The sequence below is a fragment of the Aethina tumida genome, chromosome 2, assembly GCF_024364675.1.
Source record: "Aethina tumida isolate Nest 87 chromosome 2, icAetTumi1.1, whole genome shotgun sequence".
In the NCBI taxonomy this organism is placed as follows: domain Eukaryota; kingdom Metazoa; phylum Arthropoda; class Insecta; order Coleoptera; family Nitidulidae; genus Aethina; species Aethina tumida.
This window is the reverse complement of record NC_065436.1, coordinates 33,524,384-33,543,553: the sequence shown is the minus strand read 5'-3', so window position 1 is coordinate 33,543,553 and position 19,170 is coordinate 33,524,384. Positions and strand designations below refer to the sequence as shown.

Genomic DNA, 19,170 nt, shown 5'->3' with positions numbered 1-19,170 from the left:
GATTAAATCAGTGATAAGTGGATTCCTTGAAAAATTGTATAAATACAGAAAACAAAAAACTGAAGGCACAGTTGAGTCAATATGTTCAAACTAATCGCAACTTTGTACCTTGTAGCTGCAGCTTACGCTGTAGAATTCGAGATTACCAACCGTGATGGTGGAGACATTTGGGTTGGTATTCTTGGAAATGGAAAACCAGACGGTTCACACTACGAACATTTGCACAACGGAGGTTTCGTCTTGGGATCTCAACAAAGTGTAAGTTTTTAATAATAATTTTTACTTTAATTTACTAGGTGGTTGAACCGATTGTTTTATTGAGAAATTTTTTAACCCAACAGATCTCCATCAATGCTCCCGATGACTGGCAAGGTCGTTTCTGGGCCAGAACCTGGTGTGACGAATCGACTGGTCAATGTTTGACTGGTAACTGTGGAAGATTGGAATGTGCCGGTGCTGGTGGTGAACCTCCAGCTACTTTAGTAGAAATCACCCTCAGGGGATGGGGTGGAATCGATTACTACGACATCTCTTTGGTTGACGGTTTCAACACCTTGGCCACCGTAAGTTACTTCTTCAGTCAAGCTGGAACAGTTTTATTAACTTTCCTTTCCAAACAGATCGAACCCATTGGAGGATCCGGTGATGGCGGTGAATACAGTTGCAGGAAGGCCGTCTGCGAATACCACATCAACAACGACTGTCCTGATGAATTGAAGGTCGATGGTGAACACGGTGTTATCGCCTGCCAATCTGCTTGTCTTCATTTTAAAAATGATGAATACTGCTGCTCTGGATCTCACAACACCCCCGAAACTTGCAAATCCTCTGACTGGCCCGTGGACTATCCCAAATACTTCAAGGACCGTTGCCCAGACGCTTACAGCTACGCCTACGATGACCACAAGGCCACCTTTACCTGCTTGGCCAACAAATACGTCATCACTTTGGGAGGTTAAATTTTTGTAATAGGATTTTTTATAAATAAAAGACAAAATCAATACATTTTTAGCTTTTTCCATTCCCTTCATCATTATTGTTATACACAAAAAATTTTGGAAATAAATCTCTGGTACGCACAGCAAGTGCTAACTGATAAAGTACAACAGTAAAATATAAAGATTCACTGAATTTTGTATACTATTTAAATATATAATAGTTATTTTAGATAATTCATTAATAGCATTTTACTAAAGATTTTTATTGGGACTTTTAATATACAAATATTTTAGCAAGTAATTTTCAAACCCAACATATCTTTATCAGTGCTCTTAATAATTGGTAAGTTCGTTACTAGGCCAGAACCTAATGTGACCTATCCAATGTCTGATTGATAACTATGAAAGACTAAAATATTCCGATGTCGGTGGAGCTCCTCCAGCTAATTAAAGGATGGAGAGTTATTTACCAAAAGTTACTTCTTCAATAAAATTCCGAAAGTCCTATTAACATCCTTTATTAACAGATCAAACCCATTGGAGAATCCGCTTATGGCGATGAATATAGCTGCAAAAAAGTCTTGGGCGAATACCACATGAACAATAACTGTCGTGATAAAATCGCCTTCCAGTCTGATTGTCCTCAATGGGATACTTCCAGGATCGTTGCCTAGACGCTTTCAACTACGCTTACGATGACCACAAGGTTATCTTCAGATGTTTGACCAGTAAATAAGTTATAACTTTTTTGGGAGGTGAAATTTATGTAATAGAATATTTTTTTACAAATAAAGAATAATACAGTACATTTTTGACTTTTTCCATTCCTTTCATCAATGTTACTTTGTTATATGGTATTTCTCACACAAGTACCAGTTGGATATGAAAATAAAAAAGATATTTAATACTAAAATTGTATAGAATTCTTAAACTGAAGATATTTGTTTTATGAAATTATCATCTTTAAGACTGACAACGTAACAACTGCTAAAATTGGACCTCTGTAGACCTAAAATTATTGCTTCAGATGATAATTACAAATTTATAGTCTTGTTAAGCTTACGTTGTCAACTTGGACGCCTAAGAAAAAAGCTGCCGAAGACTAATCAATTTAGTATATATAATGACAAATACGGTCTAAATTTCAAAATATTGGATGTAATATTGCATTTGGAACAAAGCAAGAACAACTATTAATAGGTTTTATAGCATTTTAAGGATGTTTAATGGTAATTTATTGTAATGTATAAAATTTAAAATTTTGAAAATAAAATAGTGCTCACACAAGCACCTTGGTAAGGAAGTTAAAAATAAAAAATTTCAATAATCACTGATTTTTAAATAATGTTAAACATTTTTATTTATTTATATTTAACTATTCAATTCTGTATTAATTGTTATTATTTTAATTAACTACTAAGAAACTAACTTACTAATATAAAGATATTTAAAATTAAAATTATATGAAATTTACTTTCATCACATCATTAAGATTGAAAACATAACATCCTGAAGTCCGACCTCTAAAGACTTATTATTGCTTCAGGTGGTAATTACAAATTTATAGTCACGTTAAGCTTACGTTGTTAACTTGAACGCTTTAAGAAAAAAGCTTACAAAGTCTAATCAATTTAATATACCACATTTAAAGGCAAATGTATATTCAAATTAAAAAGATTAGATGAAATACTTCATTTGGAACAATTAACTTTTTATTAAAACATTTAGTTATTAGTTGTTGTAGTAATTTACATTAAGTTTATATATTAAAAACATATGTTTATTTTTGTTTCACCCACTGATGCCTTGAAAATATTTAAACTTCAAAATGTCTATCTTAATAACAATCTAATCACTCTTTTATCAATTATAGGTAAGTAGTGCAGTTGAAGTTGATTATTTTTAATATTATTATATTATTTTATGTAATAATTATATTCAGTAAAAATAGATTTTTGGAATTAAGCACTAAAATATAATAAAGATATTGGTGTTACATTTTATGTGGTATAACAAAAAATCTTGTGTTGTGAAAATAAATTTATTTAAAAATAACCAAATTTTTTACAATATTTAACCTCCCAAAGTGATGACGTATTTGTTGGCCAAGCAGGTGAAGGTGGCCTTGTGGTCGTCGTACGCGTAGCTGTAAGCGTCTGGGCAACGGTCCTTGAAGTATTTGGGATAGTCGACGGGCCAGTCGGAGGATTTGCAAGTTTCGGGAGTGTTGTGAGATCCAGAGCAGCAGTATTCCTCACCTCCAAATCGAAGACAAGCAGATTTGCAGGCGATAACACCGTGTTCACCATCGACCTTCAATTCATCAGGACAGTCGTTGTTGATGTGGTATTCGCAGACGGCCTTCCTGCAACTGTATTCACCGCCATCACCGGATCCTCCAATGGGTTCGATCTGTTTGGAAAGGAAAGTTAATAAAACTGTTCCAGCTTAACTGAAGAAGTAACTTACGGTGGCCAAGGTGTTGAAACCGTCAACCAAAGAGATGTCGTAGTAATCGATTCCACCCCATCCCCTGAGGGTGATTTCTACTAAAGTAGCTGGAGGTTCACCACCAGCACCGGCACATTCCAATCTTCCACAGTTACCAGTCAAACATTGACCAGTCGATTCGTCACACCAGGTTCTGGCCCAGAAACGACCTTGCCAGTCATCGGGAGCACTGATGGAGATCTGTTGGGTTAAAAAAATTCTCAATAAACCATTCGGTTCAACATCGGATAAAATTTAAGGAAAAAAAATTCTTAGAAAACTTACACTTTGTTGGGATCCCAAAATGAAACCTCCGTTGTGCAAATGTTCGTAGTGTGAGCCGTCTGGTTTTCCGTTTCCTAAAATACCAACCCAGATATCTCCACCGTCGTGGTTGGTAATTTCGAATTCTACAGCGTAAGCTGTGGCCACTAGGCACAAAGCCGCGACTATTTTGAACATTTTTGTTTCGATAATGCTGTCACTGAGATTTTTCTGTTTATATATACTGTTTCTTTCGTCACTTTTATTAATTATCTTTAGATTAGCACTCGAAACGATGAATTATCAAGATTATTTTCGATGCAGATTATTCTAGACAAGTATAGATAAAAGTTTAATTTTTTTATTGAACACTAAATTAATTAATTGAATTGAAAAAAATACTGATTTATCTGTTTATTTATAAAGAAAATTAACAACAAAAATTTTTATTATATTAAAAATTAATTCGCACGTGTTAATTATATATGCTTTTTGTTGTTTGTGTACAATTTCACATCTTAATCGTTATTTAATTGGCCTGTGATTGCGGAATAAAGGATTTTTGCATTTTTCTTTGAAATATTCATGTATATAAGTAGAAGAGACAGTTTATTATTATTAAGTGCATTATCATTATATCCGAGGAAAATCTGTCCTTACGTGGTATCTAATAAATCAAATTATTGTTATTGATGATTTTATAGATAAATTAATAAGAATATTATCTTTAGTAAGTCTCTAAAAATAATATACCTACTTAAATAATACTTATAATGATTAAAACAACAAAAATTATAGTGCAAATAATAAAGAAAATATTTTTGCAGTTAGACAGTCCATACAAATACGTTTTTTCCAGTTCTTAGTTGCCAATACGGTGATTACATACATAATTATTTAAATCAATGAAATGTCGATAACATTATAATTCAAACTATTCCATTGTTATTTACTTGAAGTTATTTACTTTAAAAATATAAATAAAAAAATCGATCGTTGATCTTAAGTAATTAAATTATTTCATTAATCACATGTTTCAATTAATTTTTTGGAACCTTACCTGCCTTTAATATTTAATGTTGGGTGAACAATTAGTGTTAGGTCAACCATTCCTAATATAATCACTTCTATTTTTGCAAAAGGTATAATTAAGTTTACCGTGAAAAGCTTATCTTTTGTATTGTTGCAACAATTCTTTGCATAACATACATATAATATGTGTGTGTGAAAACACGATAACTACTCTATATAAAAGCATGGAAGAAAACCTGGTGCATCAGACCAGTAAACATGTTCAAGGTATTGTGTTATTTTCTTCTAGTAGCATCAGTTTGTGGTGTGCAGTTCGACATCACGAACAGAGACGGTGGTGAGATTTGGATCGGCATCCAGGGCAACAGTGGTAAGCCAACTTTGGAAAATGGTGGATTCAAATTGGGAGTTGGACAAACGGTATTATTGTCTTAAGATTAGATTAACAACAGTTTACTATGAATTTATTATAGAGAACCGTTAACGCACCAGATGATTGGGCTGGAAGATTCTGGTCCAGACAGTGGTGCAACAGTGGCACCGGGCAATGTCTGGTTGGCAATTGCAATGGGGTGGAATGCCAAGGAAGGGGTGGAAGTCCTCCAGTTACATTGGTAGAAATTACACTCAGAGGTTCCGACAACCAGGACTTTTATGACATCTCTTTGGTTGATGGCTTCAGTTCTTTTGCCACGGTAATAACTATTAATTTATTATACTTTTAAGAGTGCATACCAATATAATTATAATTTAGATCCGACCTATAAACGGTCAAGGAAACTGTAAAGCGATCGAGTGCAGGGCCAACATCAACAACGTCTGTCCCAACGAACTGAAATTCAACACACCAGAAGGAGTGCTCGGTTGCAAATCGTCCTGTTTGGAGTACAACACGGATCAGTACTGCTGCAGAAACCAATACGGTACCAGGGAGACTTGCAATATTGATCAATGGCCCAATCCCAACTCGGCGAAACTCTTCAAGCAGCAGTGTCCCGATGCCTACAGTTATGCCTACGATGACCCCAGCAGTATTTTCACTTGTAGGGCTGACAAGTACGAAATCACCTTTGGAGGTTAATAATGCAATTATTACGAAATATTATCCATTTTAGTGTCAATTAGGTGTTACAAATAAATATATAGCTTGATTCATTATTTTTTTATTTTGTGTTACAAACTTTACTATTTATATCAGAGAATTTTGAAGAAAATTAATAAAACAAAGATAGTCTAAATATATATATATATATTGTTTTTTTAAAATTTTTGATGTATTTGCAAATAAAATGAATGTATCATGTAGAAATAATTATTGAGTTATTTTTTTACAAAATTCTGACAAATTGATAATCTAAAATATATGTAAGGCCATTTTGATGCCGGAAAGTTTATTTTTGGTATAGACATTAAGCAAGGACTACCCTAGAAACATTCATTATTAGTACTCACAAATTTTAAAACATCAATAACGTTGTTACTTTACATAGTAACTAATAAATCAAATTATTGTTATTGATGATTTTATAGATAAATTAATAAGAATATTATCTTTCGTAAGTGTCCAAAAATGATTAATACAACAAAAATTATAGTGCAAAGTTCTGAAATTAAAACATTTATGTAATTAGAGATTTTATAGAAATCTAGATTTTCCAGTTCTTTGTTGCCAACATAATAATTATGTTATATAATTCAAACTATTTATTGTTATTTGCTTGAGATCAATTTATGTCATAATCGTTGATCTTAATCAATTAAAATTATTCCATTATTTACGTGTTTTTCAACTTGTTTTCTAGAACCTTACCTGTCTTAAATATTTAATGGTAGGTCAACAATTCCTAATACAATCACTTCTATTGTTACAAAAGGTATAATTAAGTTTACCACGAAAAGCTTATCTTTTGTAATATTGAAACAATATTTCATATACTATGGTGTTAAAATGTTGATAACTGCTTCATTTAAAAGCAGTGGAGAAAACCCGATGCATCATACCAGTAAACATGTTCAAGGCACTGAATTGTTTCCTTCTAGTAGCATCAGTTTGTGGTGTGCAGTTCGACATCACAAACAAAGACGGTGGTGAGATTTAGATAGGAATCCAGGGCAACAGTGGTAAGCCATCTTTGGAAAATGGTGGCTTCAAACTGAAATCTGGACAAACGGTAATATTATATCTTAGGTTAGGGTAGCAATTATTTATCATGTATTTCTTATAGAGAAGTGTTCATGCACCAGATAATTGGGCTGGAAGATTCTGGTCCAGACAATGGTGCAACAATGATACCGGGCAAAGCCTGGTTGGAAATTGCAACGGAGTGGAATGCCAAGGAAGAGGTGGAAATCCTCCAGTTACATTGGTAGAAATTACACTCAGAGGTTCCGGAAACCAGGACTTTTATGACATCTCTTTGGTTGACGGCTTCAATACTTTTGCCACGGTAACAACTATTAATTTATTACGTTTCTAAGAGTGCCCACAAATTTAATTTTAATTTAGATCCGACCAATAAACGGTCAAGGACGCTGTAAAGCAATCAAGTGCAAGTCTCGCATCAATAACATTTGTCCCAACGCACTGAAATTCAATACACCACGAGGAGTGCTTGGTTGCATGTCCTCCTGTTTGAAGTACAGCAATAATGATCAGTACTGCTGCAGAAACAAATTCGGTACCAGAGAAACTTGCAAAGTTGATCAATGGCCGAATCCCAACTCGGCAAAACTCTTCAAGCAGCATTGTCCCGATGCATACAGTTATGCTTACGATGACCACAGCAGTACCTTCACTTGTAGGGCTGAGAAGTACAAAATCACCTTTGGAGGTTAATAATACAATTGTTTCGAAGTATTATGCATTTTATGTGTCAATTGAAGATGTTACAAATAAATATATAGCTTGAAACATTTTATTTATTTTGTATTACAATCTTAAACAGTGCTTAACAAATGGGATGAATCAGAATTATTTTGAATTGCCAATTACTTCCATTTAGCTTTTTACTGAATCGATTTAGTAATTTATGGAAATTAAGAGGTTAAAGATATGAGGTATTTATAATTTAGATTCAATTTATAAATAATAATAAATATACAAAATATATTTTGTCATTTTAAATATAGCGATTCTGATAAATTAATACAACATTAAACGATAAACGCAGCGCTCCGTTTCGTTTGAATTCATTTATCATCCACATTTTTTTTTTTTTAATTTTCGATAATTGTCAATATACAACGGCGATGTAGAAATTTAACTCGCGATGAGTGTGCCCAAACGGTTGATTTAGTGAAGTTTGAAGTTACCGCAGAATAGCCTAAAGGTTTGGTGTATCCCATACAACGATACATGAAGACTGGTGGGTCTACTAGGAGACCAAATCAGGGTAGAAATCGTGCTACAATTCCTACTCAAGATCGTTTTTCGAAACTTTTAGCTTTAGGAAAGCGATCTGTGACTACAAGAAGTTTACAGTATCAGCTAAAAAACGTAGATGGGGTTCGAATAAGTATTGACACTATTCGACAACAACTTAGGGAAGATAATTTGCAACTCCGTTTGCCTATTCGAGGTCCGACTTTAACAGTGGATCATTGTAAAGCCTGGTTAGGTTTTGCCAGAGAATCTCTTTTATAGGTCCAAATTTTTTACTAATGCAGGATAATACACGACCACATACTGCCTAGGTTGTCCGCAATTATCTTGCTGACGCTATGATTAATGCTATAGCCTGGCCAGCTCGCAGTCCAGATTTTAACCCAATAGAACATATCTGGAACATTCATGAAAGATGTTTGAGGGACCACACCAAAATGAAATATGAAGCCAGAGTATTAGTATGAAGACGTGAGGCTGCCATTCACAGTAGAGTTGGAGGTACTTCATATTAAGTTTAAATTTTATTTTTTATAAACATCAAATTTTGTTAATTTTTTTAGGCAAGCAATATTTTTCAAAATTTTTTGTAGTAATTATAAATAAAAACTTGTTTTTAAATAAATATTTTTCGGAAAATATTAATATTATTCAATTATTATTGGTGTGGTGCGTTAATTTCTTGGAATAGTGTATTTTGAACAAAATTTAACTTTGCTATTTTCATTGGTACTCTTTGTATATTTTTAGACTTTCAAATTTTACAAGTAATTGTAAATTAAATGGATACAACTTGTACTATACATACACCCAATAATTTTTCAATCATATTTTTTTTTCCAAAATTTTGACAAAAAAAGATCTTTAGCTAATATATCTTTAAAATCACCAATTTTGATGCTAGAAAGTTAATTTTTGATATACACAAAGACTTCGCTTAAAGCATCCATTATTAGTACTCACAAATTTTATACAGGGTGTTTGTCATTTACGTTTAATTTTGTGCATCTTAAAACATCAATAACATAGTTACTTTACATAGTAACTAATAAATCATATTATTGTTGATTTTATAGATAAATTATTAAGAATATTATCTTTAGCAAGTGTCTAAAATTAACATTTATTTAAATAACGCTTATAATGATTAAAACAACAAAAATTATAGTGCAAAGGTCTGATAATAAAAACATTTATATAATAAAGATTTCGTACAAATATAGTTTTTCCAGTTCTTAGTTGCCAACATAATGATTAACGTTTATTTATTTATTTAAATCAATGTAATGTCGATATGATAATAATTCAAACTATTTCTTGTTATTTGCTTGAGGTCAATTTATGTCAAATAAAAAATATAATTCGCAATTAAATTAAATTATTTACATGTGTTTCAATTTGTTTTTTGGAACCTTACATGCCTTAAATATTTAACGGTGGGTAAACATTTATTATTAGGCAAACAATTCCTAATATAATCAGTTCAATTTTTGCAAGCAATTGAACTAATTATAAAATATGAATATGATATAATTAAGTTTACTAAGAAAAGCTTATCTTTTGTATTATTGCAACAATTCTTTGTATATATGGTGGTAAAAATACGATAACTGCTCCATATAAAAACAGTGAAGAAAATCCAATGCATCATACCAGTAAACATGTTCAAGGCACTGGGTTATTTCCTTCTAGTAGCATCAGTTTGTGGTGTGCAGTTCGACATCACGAACAGAGACGGTGGTGAGATTTGGATAGGCATCCAGGGCAACAGTAATAAGCCAACTTTGGAAAATGGTGGCTTCAAACTAGGATCTGGACAAACGGTAATATTGTAACTTAGGTTAGAGTAGCAACTATTTATCATGTATTTCTTATAGAGAAGCGTTCATGCACCAGATAATTGGGCTGGCAGATTCTGGTCCAGACAATGGTGCAACAGTGGTAACGGGCAATGTCTGGTTGGAAATTGCAACGGCGTGGAATGCCAAGGAAGGGGTGGAAATCCTCCAGTTACATTGGTCGAAATTACACTCAGAGGTTCCGGAAACCAGGACTTTTATGACATCTCTTTGGTTGACGGCTTCAGTACTTTTGCCACGGTAATAACTATTAATTAATTACGTTCTTAAGGGTGCCCTCCAATTTAATTTTAATTTAGATCCGTCCAATAAACGGTCAAGGACACTGCAAAGCGATCGAGTGCAAGTCCCGCATCAACAACATTTGTCCCAACGAACTGAAATTCCACACACCACGAGGAGTGCTCGGTTGCATGTCGTCCTGTTTGAAGCATACCAATAATGATCAGTTCTGCTGCAGAAACCAATACGGTACCAGAGAAACTTGCAATATTGATCATTGGCCGAATCCCAACTCGGCAAGATTCTTCAAGCAGCATTGTCCCGATGCCTACAGTTATGCTTACGATGATCCCAGCAGTATCTTCACTTGTAGGGCTGACAAGTACGAAATCACCTTTGGAGGTTAATAATACAAATGTTACAAATAAATGTATAGTTTGATTTTTTTATTTTGTTTTACAACCTGTACTATTTATTTCTGAGTATTTCGAAGAAAATTAATAAAACAAAACTTAACAAATGGAATGAATCAGAATTATTTTGAATTTCCAATTACTTATATTTAGCTTTTTACTTAATCAACTCAGTAATTTAAGATATGAAGTATTTGTAATATGTCCTTTTACATTCAATTTATAAATAATAACAAATATACAAGATATACAAGGGTGGTCTGAAAAGTTTCCGACCTCAACCTAAAGAAGGTGGCACTTGTCAATAAAAACTAGTGAACGTAGTTGTACATCTTTTACAGTTACTCACCAAAGTTTCGGCCATTTTGGACTCGCAGTTTTTAGTTGACAGTCGTTTGAGTGAGAGTTGGACTGTGTGTATGAGGACTCTGCACCATCATTTATGAGAGTGAAATTTTGGGTGTTCGAGACGTCCAAAAACTGTAATTACTGCCGCATTAAAGTGAGACAGATAGCAGCGGTAATGAAAATGTCCAAAGAACGTGTCTGTTACATATTGAATTAAAATTTAGACATGAGAAAACTGTCCACGCGTTGGGTGCCGCGTTTGCTCACGTTAGACCAAAAACGTGTTCGAATGAACATTTCCAACGCTCTGTTGGCGCAGTTTAGGCGCAATAAATCCGAGTTTAGGCGTAGATTAATTACTGTAAATGAAATGATACACCATTATACGCCCAAAAAAAAATACAGTCAAAACAGTGGACTGCAAATGGGGACCGGCTCCAAAATAAACAAAAACTGTTTTTTCGACTGGGAAATTGATGGCGACTGTTTTTTGGGATAGTCATGGAGTTATCTTAATTGATTATCTTCAAAAAGGAAAAACCATTACAGGAGCATACTACGGATCATTACTTGACAAACTGAAGGAAGAAATTGCAGAAAAACGGCCACATTTGCAGAAAAAGCAAATCCTCTTTCACACCTCTACGGTTGCTATGGCAAAAACCACGAATTACAGTTTGAACTGCTTGACCATCCCCAAGTGACTAAAAACTGCACTAGGAGGACGGAGATTTTCGCCAAATGAGGAGGCAATCACCTTTGTGAACAATTATTTTGCAGAGAAAAACGCCGAGTATTATTTGGACGGGTTAGAGAGATGGGAGCATCGCTGAGAGAAGTGTGTAGAGGTACAAGGAAACTATACAGAAAAATAAATAAAAAATTTAAGAAAAAAATTGTTGTATCATTGTTAGGTCGGAATCTTTTCAGACCACTCTCGTATTTTATTATTTTAAATATAGCGATTCTTGTAAATTAATACAACAGGTTAAACTATGGTCTTAATACTCCGTTTAGTTAGAACACATTTATCCCCATTTGCTTTTTAATTTTCGATAATTGTCAATGTACAATGGCGATCTAGCAATTTAACTCGCGATGAGTATGCCCAAACAGTTGATTTAGTGGAAGAAGGTTGGAGTTATCACAAGAGGTTTGGCATTTCCCGTATGTTACAACGGTACACGGGGACAGGTGACTCTACTAGGAGACCAATCGTTTTTCGAGACTTTTAACTTTGAGTCAACGGTTTTTGACTAAAAGAAGTTTACAGTATCGGTTAAAAAACGTAGAAGGGGTTTGAATAAGTATTGACATAATTTTACATCAACTTAGGGAAGATAATTTGCAACTCCGTTTACTTATCGAGGTCCAACCTTAACAGTGGATTATTGCAGAGCCTGGTTAAGTTGTGCTAGAAAGTAATAGAACATATCTAGGACATTCGTGGAAGACGTTTGAGGGACCCTAACCATCCGAATAACTTAGAGGATAGCGTCTTCTACTTGAAATTTGGAAGAATTTAGACCATAATGAAATATGAATTCAGATTATTGGTATGAACAGAAGATGTGGGCTGCCATTCGCAGTAGAATTGGAAGTATTCCATATTAAGTCTAAATTTTGTTAATTTTTAATTTTTTTAGAAAAACAATATTTTTCAAAATTTTTTTAACAATTTTAAAAAAACCTATTTTTAAATAAGTATACAAAGAGTGTATACATTTTTTCTTTGTGTGGTGCGTTAATTTCTTGGTATTTTGAACCAAATTTAATGTCCGATTTCGCCGGAAGTGATATCAACTTTGAGTAAACAGTTATTATTAATTAACGAATTGTAACAGAGCTAGAAAACCGTTAATAAATGACTTCGTGGGAGAATTTTTAGACCACCACTTTGTTTAGATTCTCACAAATTTTTTCATATTTTTATGGGTTTTCTTAAAATTAATCTTACATTTGGTAATCGTAAAATAGTCGTAAAATACAAAATTTATTTTAAAAATTACTTATCTTAATCTAAACGTTCGTTGATTTTTTTTAACACATGTGTTCTTTTCGAACCCTTATCTAGTGTCAGGGTGTGGTCGCACAGTGGGTTCGAAGTTTAAATAGTGATATTTCTATGTAGAACTTATTCAGTAATTAAATTAAATTAATTAAAGGAAAATGTAATAATTTACCCCAACAGGAAATTTTAGAAAATTGTAACTTTGTTCTTTTATTTTGTCTTATTTAAGTTAATGAATTGATTTTTAAAAAAGATTGAAAATGTTTGTAAGTACAATGGTTTTTCCTTATGCAAATAACATCAGAATTGTAATATTATTGAAACAATGAATTGTATTGTATTTTGAATTGCATTAAGGTTTTTTAGACCAAGTACATTATTATTATTTAGATTAGGGTTTCATATAGAAAAACTCTTAAATTAATTTGGCAACAATGTTGAGAAAAGGAACATTTGTTTAGTTCATCTGATTGGTTGAAGTAGGATCGTTGTTGGAGACATTCAGATTCTTAAGGGTCTTAAGTCACCACCTACTTCACCCCTTCCTAGAATCCGAGTTTATAAAACTCTGGGATTCATTTATTTTGGTAGATTTTTACCCGAATTTTTCAAGTGTCGAGATCGAAGTTCTTTTAGTTGTTTTTACTTACTGTTTGTCAAAGTTCAACCTTTTTGCCAAGAATTTAAGTAAATTTAAATTATTCAATTTTTTTCTATTTATATTTATTTGTTTTTGTTTTTCTTATATTTATTTTGTTAATATAGTTAGGTTAATTAAAATTGAGTTTTAATTAATTCCGAACTAGAAATTAAAGAACAATAAAACAGTGAGTAGAAATTATCTAATATTTCGGTTTGGTGAAAGGTGTGAGTATTGAGTGTAATACATCACCTTAGTTGAAGAAGATCTGTTCAACAAAAACAAAGGTTAGTGATATTGAAATTAATTATGGAGTAAGAATTGTATAGTCTAACCTCATAAATATTTTGTGTAAAATTAAATCGCTCCCTTTAACCTGTTGTAACGAGTCTTTCAAAAAGACTTTGGTTATACCAACTGAATTATCATCGGTAACCCGTTACAGAATGACGATAACTGCTCCGTATAAAAGTAGTGAAAAAAATCCAATGCATCATACCAGTAAACATGTTCAAGGCACTGGGTTACATCTATCTAGTAGCATCAGTTTGTGGTGTGCAATTTGACATCACGAACAGAGACGGTGGTGAGATTTGGATAGGCATTCAGGGCAACAGTAATCAGCCACATTTGGAAAGTGGTGGATTCATACTGGAATCTGGACAAACGGTAATATTATAATTTAGATTAAGGTAGCAACTATTTATCACTTATTTCTTATAGAAATCCATTTATGCACCAGATAATTGGGCTGGAAAATTATGGTCCAGACAGTGGTGTAACAGTACTACCGGGCAATGCCTGGTTGGCAATTGCAACGGAGTAGAATGCCATGGAAGGGGCGGAGATCCTCCATTTACATTGGTAGAAATTACACTCAGAGGTTCCGGAAACCAGGACTTTTATGACATTTCTTTGGTTAACGGCTTCACTACTTTTGCCACGGTAATAACTATTAATTTATTAAGTGCTTAAGAGTGTCCTCCAATTTAATTTTAATTTAGATCCGTCCAATAAACGGTCAAGGACACTGCAAAGCAATCGAATGCAAATCTCGCATCAGCGATATTTGTCCCAACGAACTGAAATTCAACACACCACAAGGAGTTCTCGGTTGCATGTCGTCCTGTATGAAGCATCAGTACTCGGCAAAATTCTTCAAGCAGCAGTGTCCCGATGCCTACACTTATGCTTACAATGATCCCAGCAGTATCTTCACTTGTAGGGCTGACAAGTACGAAATCACCTTTGGGGGTTAACAATACAACCCTTTCGAACATTATGTATTTTCTGCGTCAATCAGAGGGTGTTGCAAATAAATAAATAGCTTGAAATTACAACGTGTACAATTTATTTCGGAGTGTTTCGAAGAAAATTAATAAAACAAAGACTGACAAATGGGATGAATCAGAAATATTTTGAATTGCAAATTAGTTGCATGTATTTTTTACTGATTCAAGTTAGTAATTTATGGAAATTACGAGGTTTAAGATATGAAGCATCTATAATTTATGACTTTCTATATTCTATTTATAGATATAATAATATAATAATAATGAAATCTATAATCTACCAAAATTTTTGGAATTTAAAAATATACAAGGTGTTCCATTAAAAATAAAAAAGTTGATGTAATTTCCTATGAAACTGAAATACAATTTTATTAAAAAAAAATAGAAAACTAAGTCAAGTTGAAATTGCTATAGAAATTTCAAATCAATACCTCTTCCTATTTATTCTCCAAAAACTTCTAATGAATAAGTTTGGTGAATCATCATGTATAAAAAAGTGTTATGCTTTTTTAATAATTAATAAATATGATAAATATTCAAGATAATTAAAAAATTTGCAAAATTTGTGATATATTTTAATTATCAATCTATTTAGATTGTAAATTAAAATGTTCGAATTCAATGCTTTTTTAGTACATTCAAGTAAATCTTTTAAACAAAAAATATTTTAAACAAAATATATTTATTTACTCAATAAAACAGAACTATAATAAATATCATTTACACTATCTTTATGAACATTTCATAAAGATAATACAAACAATTGAATATTACAATAGTAACAAAAACAAAAACAGTGATTTATGAATTTAAAAAATGCAAAAAAACCTTGAATATTTTTAAATTAAATTTTTTTAATAAATAATGTTTCAACAAAATATCTAAAATTAACTCCATAAGTAACAATGTGGTTTAATACCAGAATGAATAAATTTATGATTTTTAAATATTTAACATTGGTATACAAATTACTAAATTATTATTTGCATGTTTATAATTTGCCAGGAAAAATACTTTTCAGATAACAAACGTCCTGCATATCATAATAAATTACCTGGTGTTTACAAAAGTGGCATTTTAGGCCTTATCACCATTTTTATTGACAAGGAGCACTATTAAAACATTCCATTAGTTCAGCAAAATTATAAAAGTAACATAATAATGCCTCAAACTACACATAAACATGTTTAAGGTAATAAGTACTACTACCCCTTGGAAAACGGTGGCTTCAAATTAGCGTCGGGTCAAACGGTAAAGTAATTCAGACAATGCAAATTTGATGTTACGTAGAGTTTTTTCAGAGAAGCGTCCAATCACCAGACGATTGGGCGGGCAGATTTTGGTCCAGGCTGTACTGTGACGATGGTTCCGGTCACTGCGAAGTTGGCAACTGCGACGGACTCGAGTGTCAAGGAAGAGGAGGTGTACCGCCGGTCACACTCGTCGAAATTACTCTCAGAGGTCACGAGGGACAAGATTTCTACGACATTTCTCTGGTGGACGGCTACAGTTCTCCAGCCAGCGTAAGAACATTCCTGAGTTGTTTCATTTATATGTTGTTAAACAAGTTAACTTTAGATTAGACCGGACAACGGACAAGGAAAATGCAAGGCACTTTCCTGCAACGCCCCAATCAACAGTCAATGTCCTGACCAATTGAAAGTCAATAGCAACGATCATGGTGTCGTGGGTTGTATGTCGTCGTGTGCTAAATTCAATACGGATCAATATTGTTGCAAGAATAGTTACAACACTAAGGAAACTTGTAAGGTTAACGAGTGGCCCCAGCCAAATTCTGAGCCATTCTTCAAACAGCAATGTCCGGACGCCTACAGTTATGCCTTTGATGATGATAGGGGTACCAATACGTGTCTTGCCAACAAGTACATCATCATTTTCGGTGGATAAATATTAAGTGTGTACGTTTAAAGTGTAAATACAAATTTGCATTGAAAAATCTAAAATTATCTGATATCCAATAATTGAAATGTTTATATATTTTTAGAGGTTGTTGCTATAGATACAAAATTGTAACATATTTACAAACATTATAAGCTGAATTGTAGTTGATTAAAAGTAGAGTGGTTAATAATGACACTCTTGTTTTTATTAAAATTATTGGAGATAAGCAAACCCATTTACATTTTAAAATGATCAAAGATTAATATCAAAAAAGCGGCTGATATAATTCACAAAACACATGGCAACTGTTAATGAAAACAGTGATTGGGTTAAAAAAAACCTATAAGTTGTGTATAAGTGATTTGAAATGTAAACATAATAAATTTCAATTATAACTTTTTATTGTTATTTTTACTTTTTATCATTATCTTCCTAACATTATTTATTTACTGAGTAATTGTACTTTTACTTACAATTTAAATAAAGAATAAAAATAATTAATCATAAAGCTACAATACCAAACAGAAATAATAGAAATAATAGTATAAAACATAATAAATATAAGTAAATTATAGTTAAAATTTTAATTAAAAAATAGTCCTAAAATACTTTTATTTTCATATTTGAAGTTTAATTATAAAAGTATAAATATGTAACTAAATTTTTTACCAGCATGAGACCCAAAAATTTCCCCTATAAAAATTTGTCAAGATGATTCACGTGCCGATAACAGTTCTATCCCAAAAATCCTGAGCACGTTCCAAAAACAATAACTGGACCCGAAGCCCAACAGCGCAACGTATTAATTAGAACAAAACCTTGGGACGTTGCTAAGTGGTTTTGCCCGTGAATCACGCATATCAAAATAAACCAGCAATCTACAAGTGTTTTCCAATGATAACAATTTCGACAACTCAGTTCCACACACATAAATAATATCGGTGTAATCAACAAACGGACTGGTTTAATTATAAACAATGTACGTCTTGGTGGCGAGCCTGTTGCTTTTGGCATGTACCCAGGCAGTGGAAATCCAAATAGGAAACGATGACGGCGGCGACATTTGGGTAGGCATCCAAGGCGACCCGAACAACGCCCACTTGAACTACGGGGGAGTCGTAATTGGTTCCAAGCAAACTGTTCGTATACCATCAAGGTTTCTTTCGTACGACTAATTTAATGACCTTAGGTCACGTTGTACGCACCGCCGAATTGGCACGGAAGGATTTGGGCCAGGACTTGGTGCAGCGGTTTGAATAACCACTGTTTGACAGGCGATTGCGGTAGCAAGCTTTACTGTGCTAGCGCTGGTCCTGAATCGCCGGTTACGCTGGTGGAGTTCCAGATGCAGCCGTCTGGAGATCACAGATACGCCATCTCGACCAAAAGAGGATTCAATATCTTGGCCAAGGTAACTGAACTAATGAAATGAAACTTTCTAATGTTACAACAAAACACTAATCAATTATAACATAATTACATTAATGGTTAATGTCCAAGTTGATTATGTTTTTTATATTTATTTTAATAGATACATTAAAATATCACATACTAATATTTATAGCAAAGTTGACATTTTCATTAATTTAATTTTATTCGATCACACATTTTTAAAGGTTGAGTCTTTGTCTGGAAACTGTGACTCCACCTCCTGCCAAACAAGGATCAACAACGATTGCCCAGACGAACTGAAGTACGACACATCTCAAGGTGTTCTAGGTTGTAAGTCGGCCTGCGTTGCTTTCAACAACGACGAGTACTGTTGTACTGGCGACAATTCAGGTGATAACTGCAATAGTAACAAATACACAGATTGGTTCTCAAACGAATGTCCTGATACCATCACCATGCCTAATGCTGACCTGAACCGTCAATGCAATACTGATGGATTCAAAATAACTTTCGGAGGTTAAAACAATAAATAAAATACTACTTCTAGCTTCTGGTTTTATTTCAAATACCCAAACTATACACATTAAAACAATTCTATAATAAAAATAAACAAACTGACAATATAACCAACACCAGCCATATGAAACACTCCTTTCAATCTCTGAAATCCAAGATTCAAAAATGCAGGCTCAGAAAACCGTAACCATTTTTTATTTTTAAATGGATAGCTCAAATAGAACTGTTTTTCCAGAAATATGGCTCTATTTATTATGTTCAAGTATGGAGAATCTTGTTGTACTATGTACTGATTATAACCATAAGCCACCACTTCTTCAATTATGTGATATACCGAATCTCCATGCTCTGTTTTCATGGTTATCTGAAAGTACTTGACCATTGAGTAACGTAGCAGATAATGACGAGGTTATCCCAATGAACCCACTAACATTTGCATCTTGTTAACAGTACGACATTTAGATTAAAA

General features: G+C 33.0%; 6 protein-coding genes and 1 long non-coding RNA gene across 9 annotated transcripts; 6 read left to right on the top strand and 1 right to left on the bottom strand.

Moving 5' to 3' along the window:
• Positions 1-75: 75 nt before the first annotated feature.
• Positions 76-1,005, top strand: LOC109607486 (uncharacterized; the record flags this gene model as incomplete). Its single annotated transcript, XM_020023962.2, has 3 exons — positions 76-258; positions 342-563; positions 621-1,005. Coding segments are annotated over 3 exons (744 nt in total), but the record flags the coding sequence as incomplete, so codon positions are not given.
• A 1,955-nt stretch (positions 1,006-2,960) lies between these two features.
• LOC109607485 (uncharacterized) lies at positions 2,961-3,914 on the bottom strand. Its single transcript, XM_020023961.2, has 3 exons — positions 3,714-3,914; positions 3,408-3,629; positions 2,961-3,350 (listed from the first exon to the last, which is right to left on the bottom strand). The coding sequence occupies exons 1-3, from the start codon at positions 3,888-3,890 to the stop codon at positions 3,012-3,014; spliced, it is 738 nt and encodes a 245-aa protein (XP_019879520.1). The 5' UTR covers positions 3,891-3,914; the 3' UTR covers positions 2,961-3,011.
• A 1,053-nt stretch (positions 3,915-4,967) lies between these two features.
• On the top strand, positions 4,968-5,879 carry LOC109607625 (uncharacterized). The gene is made up of 3 exons (XM_020024099.2): positions 4,968-5,144; positions 5,198-5,419; positions 5,479-5,879. Exons 1-3 carry the CDS (start codon positions 4,983-4,985, stop codon positions 5,803-5,805), a joined length of 711 nt encoding a protein of 236 aa, XP_019879658.1. The 5' UTR covers positions 4,968-4,982; the 3' UTR covers positions 5,806-5,879.
• Positions 5,880-6,672: 793 nt separating this feature from the next.
• LOC109607489 (uncharacterized) lies at positions 6,673-7,624 on the top strand. The gene is made up of 4 exons (XM_049963317.1): positions 6,673-6,772; positions 6,828-6,895; positions 6,950-7,171; positions 7,231-7,624. The coding sequence occupies exons 1-4, from the start codon at positions 6,673-6,675 to the stop codon at positions 7,558-7,560; spliced, it is 720 nt and encodes a 239-aa protein (XP_049819274.1). The 3' UTR covers positions 7,561-7,624.
• Positions 7,625-9,729: 2,105 nt separating this feature from the next.
• LOC109607484 (uncharacterized) lies at positions 9,730-14,920 on the top strand. Of its 2 annotated transcripts, none has more exons than XM_049963349.1 (3): positions 9,730-9,929; positions 9,984-10,205; positions 14,604-14,920. In XM_049963349.1, exons 1-3 carry the CDS (start codon positions 9,768-9,770, stop codon positions 14,856-14,858), a joined length of 639 nt encoding a protein of 212 aa, XP_049819306.1. In that variant the 5' UTR covers positions 9,730-9,767; the 3' UTR covers positions 14,859-14,920. The 2 variants fall into 2 exon arrangements, with proteins under 2 accessions (XP_049819306.1, XP_019879519.2); XM_020023960.2 differs by lacking the exon at positions 14,604-14,920 and adding an exon at positions 10,265-10,636.
• Positions 14,921-16,107: 1,187 nt separating this feature from the next.
• Positions 16,108-17,193, top strand: LOC109599935 (uncharacterized). 2 transcript variants are annotated; one of them, XR_007547318.1, is made up of 3 exons: positions 16,108-16,142; positions 16,193-16,414; positions 16,470-17,193. It is a non-coding gene; the product is annotated as an uncharacterized LOC109599935 (long non-coding RNA). The 2 variants fall into 2 exon arrangements; XR_007547317.1 differs by having other exon boundaries at positions 16,125-16,414.
• A 482-nt stretch (positions 17,194-17,675) lies between these two features.
• LOC109599939 (uncharacterized) lies at positions 17,676-18,729 on the top strand. The gene is made up of 3 exons (XM_020015996.2): positions 17,676-17,932; positions 17,983-18,204; positions 18,410-18,729. The coding sequence occupies exons 1-3, from the start codon at positions 17,771-17,773 to the stop codon at positions 18,704-18,706; spliced, it is 681 nt and encodes a 226-aa protein (XP_019871555.2). The 5' UTR covers positions 17,676-17,770; the 3' UTR covers positions 18,707-18,729.
• Positions 18,730-19,170: the final 441 nt, after the last annotated feature.